Consider the following 6,483-nt stretch of genomic DNA (forward strand, 5'->3'; position numbering starts at 1 on the left):
TTCAAAATTTCTATTAATGAGAAATACAATATATACAAAAGAACCTTTTTTCACTGGTCCATGTGCCTCTTTCGGGTTGTGCAATATGTTTGAAGCATACTTAAAGAAATTATGCTCCTACTCTTGTCAATTAAACTTGCTAAAGAAATCAAATATTGATTGCCATGTGGCAAGACGAGTGGCCAAGAGGGAGGACTTATCGCCCATGAGTATTTTGTGATGGAAATCCACCTAGTTTACAACTAAAATCACCGGAACTGACTGAAAAATGCTTACTCTCTGTTCTGTACTTATTAGCTATTAAATTTTATTTTCCATGGAACTGATTGATGCAATTTTTCTATGACCACGCAATCAGGCTGTTCATCAAGATTTAGTTGATATTGGGCCTCGGTCTTCATAAGCCTGGAAATGTTTTTCTTGTTTCCAGCTAAACATGAAAATGTATAATTGATAGACGTTGCACTTTTGCTGCGCAAATAGGGTGAAGGGGATTGAAAAATGCTTCAGTCTTGCTTTTAGGGCTTGAGCTCATAGGTCAGGGTATAATTTGTTTCAAGTGTGTTAAGATCTTGTTGCTCACATACAAACTTGTAGAATCATAGTTCAGATAGTCTCTCTTTCAAATTTCATCTCACAACTTTCCCTTACTGATTGCAGGCTCTAAAGGATTTATACACGCATCTGACCCCTATACAACGTGTGAATATTGCAAGGCATCCCAACAGACCCACTTTCCTCGATCATGTGTTTAACATTACCGAGAAGGTGTGGTAGTCATAGTAACTTTTACTATCAGATTTTGATATAATGTACAACCTCTTTATTGAGGCTCCCAGCTTTTGGATTTACACTGATACGGCCCCTTATTGAATTTCTTCTTTGTTTCCATATTTTCAGTTCGTGGAGCTTCACGGAGATCGAGCAGGGTATGATGATCCTGCTATAGTAACTGGTATAGGAAGCATGGATGGTAGAACGTACATGTTTATGGGTCACCAAAAGGGTAGAAACACGAAAGAGAACATTCAGCGTAACTTTGGGATGCCTACTCCTCATGGGTATGTCCAATAAGAATTTTGTAGTTTATTATCGCTACAAAATGTTGATCAGTTTTTGGAACTGGAATTTCTGTTCTCATTTTGCTAATGGTATTTGATTTTAACTTATTTATTAAACAGTTACCGGAAGGCTCTACGCATGATGTATTATGCAGATCACCATGGGTTTCCTATTGTTACCTTCATTGACACACCTGGGGCATATGCAGACCTAAAATCCGAAGAACTGGGCCAAGTATGTGGATAACACTTGTAAAAATTTGGATGGCTTCCTCACTTTACTGGCGTAACTCATTTTTTTGCTCTAAACACACACAGGGTGAAGCAATTGCTCACAATTTGAGGACCATGTTTGGTCTGAAGGTGCCAATCATTTCCATTGTTATTGGGGAAGGTGGCTCTGGTGGTGCTCTGGCCATTGGCTGTGCTAATAAATTATTGATGCTTGAAAATGCAGTTTTCTATGTTGCCAGGTGATTTAATTTTCTTGGCATTGCTTTTTCTTTTTCTAGTCTTAACTGTATTGCACTACTCCTGTAATTCCATTAACATAAAGGAAATGCTTAGACTGTCACATTACTTTTCCATCTTTGGCTTTAAAGATTGACTATGTAGACCCTGGCTTGCCATAATCCAACCAATGGTTATAATATCCTCTGAAGGTTCCATTTCTTATATCACTTTTATATTGGGTTTCTTTTCACTTTCCTTAATATTTCTTTGAATCAATTTAACTTTTGCATCTCTGTTCTCTGATTTCATCTCTTTTTTATGGTGCAGTCCAGAAGCATGCGCGGCTATATTATGGAAGTCTGCCAAAGCTTCTCCAAAGGTTTACGCAGCTCTAATGTTCTTCTTGTTAGTTGGTGAAGATTTATTTATAGCTGACCACTGAAGGCTTTTTCATGTGCAGGCAGCTGAGAAGCTGAAGATTACTGGATCAGAGTTGTGCAAGCTACAAATTGCAGATGGCGTGATCCCTGTAATAATTCTCCCCGTGTTCATGAATTCTATACTTTCGCCCCTTTTAATTTGTCCTTCAATGTTTGTTATTCTGTCCTTTTGGCTGTCTAGATATTCTGGAAACCATGATAAAGGGGGCCTTGTACAAACTATGATTTTTAAAAATTTCACTTCTCTGCTTGACATTTTACCATATTGCCATATTCAGTATTTTGTCCCCCTTCTGTGATGCAGTCACAGTGATTCAGATTTTGTATTTTCTTCCAGCACTTGTACAGTATTATCTGTGGCATCTTAAAATATTTTTCTCATCTCCACAGGAGCCACTGGGGGGTGCACATGCTGACTCATCTTGGACTTCACAACAGATAAAAATTGCTATAAATGAATCAATGGATGTGAGTGGCATTGACACTAGTTCTTCTTCAAGAACCAACTCTATCCAATTATATATTTAATGCGAACTTTGGTTCTCACAGGAGCTTGGGAAGATGGACACACAAGAGCTACTAAAGCATCGAAATCTCAAGTTTCGGAAAATTGGTGGGTTCCAAGAAGGGATCCCAATTGATCCCAAGAAAAAAGTTAACATGAAAAAGAAAGAGGGACCTATTGCTAGCAAGACTTCAAAAGAGAAGCTGGAGGATGAAGTTGAAAAACTGAAACAGCAAATCTTGAAAGCAAAGGAGTCATCTACCAAACCGCCAGATGCGGCTCTGAATGTGATGATACAGAAACTGAAAAAAGAGGTAGATCATGAGTTCTCTGAGGCGGCTAAAGCCATGGGCATGCAGGAAAAGTTTGCGACATTGCGGGCTGAATTTTCAAAAGTAAATTCTCGGGACCAGCTCATGGATCCAATTCTAATGGATAAGATTACCAAGCTTAAAAATGAGTTCAACCAAGGGCTGGCATCGGCCCCTAATTATGCAAGCTTGAAGTATAAGCTTGACATGTTGAAGGAGTTCTCTAATGCCAAGAGTCTATCGGACAGCAAAAATAAGGCTGCTAAATTAAAGCAGGAAATCAATAAAAAATTTGAAGAAGTTATGTGTCGGCCTGATATAAAGGAAAAGATGGAAGCAATAAAGGCCAAGCTTCAAGACTGTGGAGCATCCAGCTTCAACGATCTGGATGATGACCTGAAGGAGAAACTTGTGGAGATGAAGAAAGAGATAGAGTCAGAGCTAATTGATGGTCTTGAGTCCCTTGGTTTGGATGTTGAGGTTGTAAAATCTAAAGCTAAAGAGCTTAGTGAGCAGACTTCATTTTCAAACTTTAGGAGTAAGATGGAAAACTTGAATGAAGAAATTAACAAGAAAATTGAAGATGTTATCAATTCATCAGATCTGAAAGATATGATTGAATTGCTGAAGTTGGAGATAGCAAAGGCAGGAAAGAAACCCGATGTGAAGTCAAAAAGTAAGATTCAGGCTCTAGAGCAACAAATTAAGCAAAGGCTTTCAGAGGCTGTAAATTCCTCTGAATTAAAGGAGAAGCATGAGGAGCTGATGGCAGAGATTTCTGAAGCCACCAAATCTCCAGGAGGATTAGATGGAGGTGTGAACAATGAACATTCAAAGGATGACAGTTCCAAGTATGATGAGTCAAGAGTAGAGATTAATGTGGGTGCAAACCGTAGCTTTGCTTAGTGTAAGTTAAATAAATCTCTTCTCCCCGCATAATTTCTTTGGTTTATAATTTTGAATTCGTTACTTCTGTTTGGAGTGGTTGGATTGTTGTTCTATATTTAATAGGTGGGTCTTCTCAAAATTTTCTCCAAGCCTATAATTAGTGCTGTAAACTCGCATCTTTTGATATATCGATGGTTTGGTTAATTTAAATTTTCTTGAATTCTACAGTATTTATGGTTTTATCAGTGTCACTGGTGAAGATAATACAAAGCAGATGGTGGTGGTCAATCAAGTGCTTAGAGCTGCTTCGAGGCCTTCAGGACAGGTTATACTTCAATCTTGAGCCATAATACCGCCACTGCATGGTCACCTTTGCTTGAGTTTTGCAGCTACGATAACATAAGAGAGTTGCACACCATAAATACTTGTTCTTTTGAACTGTTCCTTAATATTTTGAATTAGGTTCAACTAATTTATCAGTTTCATAGTTGTTTGCTTAATTTATTTTGGTAGAATCTGGTTCTTTTCCTATTGATAGACAAAGAACACTGTATAGATGATGTGAGTGCAAGGGGAAGCTAATAACATGCGTCCAAATATCAAGAATAAACAATTGTCTTTTGCAGATTGGTCATCTATAACTTGTTGCCGCTTATGAGACTTAATTTTTATTGTCATCTGCTTTATTTTTTGTTGGATTTGGCATCTATTTGATTGCAGCCACTTTAGAGAATTAGAGGTTTAATTTTTCGGGATCATGAATCTGTTTCATAACTGAACATAGAATTGAATACACTTGAAAGCTGTTCAAATTTTTGACGTTTTCTTGAAACAAACAAACAGAAGCTGTATGAATGTCTTAAGAGACTTCAACGGAGGATTTCATTTCAATCAGGGATCACTTGATATAAAATGTTGAGCTATTTTATGCTTGGTGGGGCAAGACCTAGGTATGTTGTCTGTTATACTAGTAAGTGGAATTTTTTTGGTTAGTATCTAACTGGGTGAAATGTACATATAAATGATGAAAAGAGTAATGCGGATATGGTGTATAGATCAGAATCTAACAGAGGTGCGTTTAAAGTATCTAACAGAGTCATTTACAAGAGATCAGAGGATATTGACTTGATGCGAGATTGCGAGGTGATACCTGTAGTTACTCTGCCGCCGCCGAACCGTTTGATAGTCACTAAAGCAGCAAATTAGAAGTAAGAGTAAAAGCTACAAAATCAAGAGTCATGTCGAAGCTCAAACCCATTCTATTCGCCAAACTTTGAACATTACATAATCAATAACAAGATACAACAAAGATCAAAGAAGATACCACAAACTTAATACAAAAATGGGATAACAGCTTTTCTATGCTTAGGATAATCCTCACCAAACTTCTCCAGATACCACTTATGATGCGCAAGTGCCCTGGGTACCAAATTGGCACACGTGTAAAGAAAAAACCCTAAACCTACCCAAGACCATGTCATCACAGCCCAACCAAACCACTCTAAAATCTCACCAAAATAATTTGGGCAACTTACAAGCTCGAACCAGCCACCCCTGGGTACTTTATAACCCCCACCTTGTTTCTTTAGCCCCACCAGAACTTTATCAGACCATATATTCACCCACATTCCGCAGAAGAAAATCACCGAACCAATCAAAAACCGCCACCAAAACAACCGCCCATCGGATTCACCATCATAATCCTTGTAGTGAGAAACCCATCTAGCTTGCAAGTAAGAATTCAAGAGATTAAACCCAAATGCCATTAAGGCTACGGTCACCGGGAAACCGGTTAATTGGGTTTTATTCCGATGAAGGCGAAGTGGGTAGATGCAAGATCGGTGAAAGTAATGGAAGAGAAAAGGGGAGATCAAAATGTGAGATTTTGGGTTTCTGAAGTTATGACCAAATGGGAAGATTAAGAGAGTGAGCCAAAGGGTGGGGCTTTCCATCAGAAACCAAGCCAACGGTGGTGACATGGTGGGGCCCCACCCCGGCCGGTGGTGCTTGCCGTAGGGGGCTTGGAGGAATCTTAGGGATATGAATGTTGGCGGGGCTATGAGGTAGAGTGTGAGGAGGCAGTTGTTGAAGAAAGCTTGATCTGATGATGATGATGATGATGATGCCATTGGAGGAGGAACAAAAGATTTGATTTTTTCAAAGCGAGGGATGGGCCTTCGGCTTTTATGCTGTTGGTGTTGGGGCTGCTTTTATTTGTTAAATAATAATAATCGGCTTTTATGGCCCATAGCCATGAGGTTTTCGGTTTCCACTTTGCAAGAGAGGTCGTTTTTTCAATTCTGTTGCAGAGTTGAGACAATTTTAGATTCAATTTTTCTCTGTGATTAATGCATCATTATATAATTTCAAGACATAATCCTGAACAAGGAGTCCAACTTAGAAAGGATGACATTAGACATTAGTAATTCAATATTGTTAGGATCTGAATGAGTTGTCGTAATTATTATGTGTGATTCATTTATTAAATTATGAATTTCTTAATTTTTAAAATTAATATTCTGCTATAGACAAATAATACATGCCATGTACATAATAGTGATATAAACTGAAACAATGAAATTTCACAACCTTAAAAAACAACTAGTAAAGAAGCAAACTATCATATGAATATGATTCATAGGGTGGGAATAGAATTTCACTGGTTCCACAAATGAATAAATGATAAGACAAACAACTGAGTCGAGCATTGTTCATTGCATTGTTGGTGGCCTTGCGTTGTTCATTGCATGGTGAAAAGAAAATCAAACTTTAAGAAATTAATTATAGACATTAAAAATAAAAATTAAAAAAAAAACCTAAAACAA

General features: G+C 37.9%; 2 protein-coding genes across 3 annotated transcripts in view; one reads left to right on the forward strand and one right to left on the reverse strand.

Annotated features, from left to right (window-relative positions):
• LOC18038719 (acetyl-coenzyme A carboxylase carboxyl transferase subunit alpha, chloroplastic) overlaps positions 1-4,263 on the forward strand; it is a 5,846-nt gene extending 1,583 nt beyond the window's left edge. Inside the window, exons 4-12 of one of the 2 annotated variants that reach the window (XM_006429218.2) lie at positions 661-768; positions 901-1,061; positions 1,182-1,296; positions 1,380-1,534; positions 1,842-1,893; positions 1,975-2,043; positions 2,345-2,422; positions 2,504-3,677; positions 3,887-4,263. In XM_006429218.2, coding sequence (XP_006429281.2) covers positions 661-768; positions 901-1,061; positions 1,182-1,296; positions 1,380-1,534; positions 1,842-1,893; positions 1,975-2,043; positions 2,345-2,422; positions 2,504-3,676 — 1,911 coding nt within the window. In that variant the 3' untranslated portion in view covers position 3,677; positions 3,887-4,263. The remainder of the gene's footprint in view (positions 1-660; positions 769-900; positions 1,062-1,181; positions 1,297-1,379; positions 1,535-1,841; positions 1,894-1,974; positions 2,044-2,344; positions 2,423-2,503; positions 3,678-3,886) is intronic. The other variant, XM_024181829.1, reaches the window with a different exon arrangement.
• A 631-nt stretch (positions 4,264-4,894) lies between these two features.
• On the reverse strand, positions 4,895-5,919 carry LOC18039920 (steroid 5-alpha-reductase DET2). Its single transcript, XM_024182227.1, has one exon. The coding sequence runs from the start codon at positions 5,785-5,787 to the stop codon at positions 4,990-4,992; it is 798 nt and encodes a 265-aa protein (XP_024037995.1). The 5' UTR covers positions 5,788-5,919; the 3' UTR covers positions 4,895-4,989.
• Between the last annotated feature and the right edge of the window lie 564 nt (positions 5,920-6,483).

The sequence above is a fragment of the Citrus clementina genome, unplaced genomic scaffold (genome assembly GCF_000493195.1).
Source record: "Citrus clementina cultivar Clemenules unplaced genomic scaffold, Citrus_clementina_v1.0 scaffold_6, whole genome shotgun sequence".
NCBI lineage: Eukaryota > Viridiplantae > Streptophyta > Magnoliopsida > Sapindales > Rutaceae > Citrus > Citrus x clementina.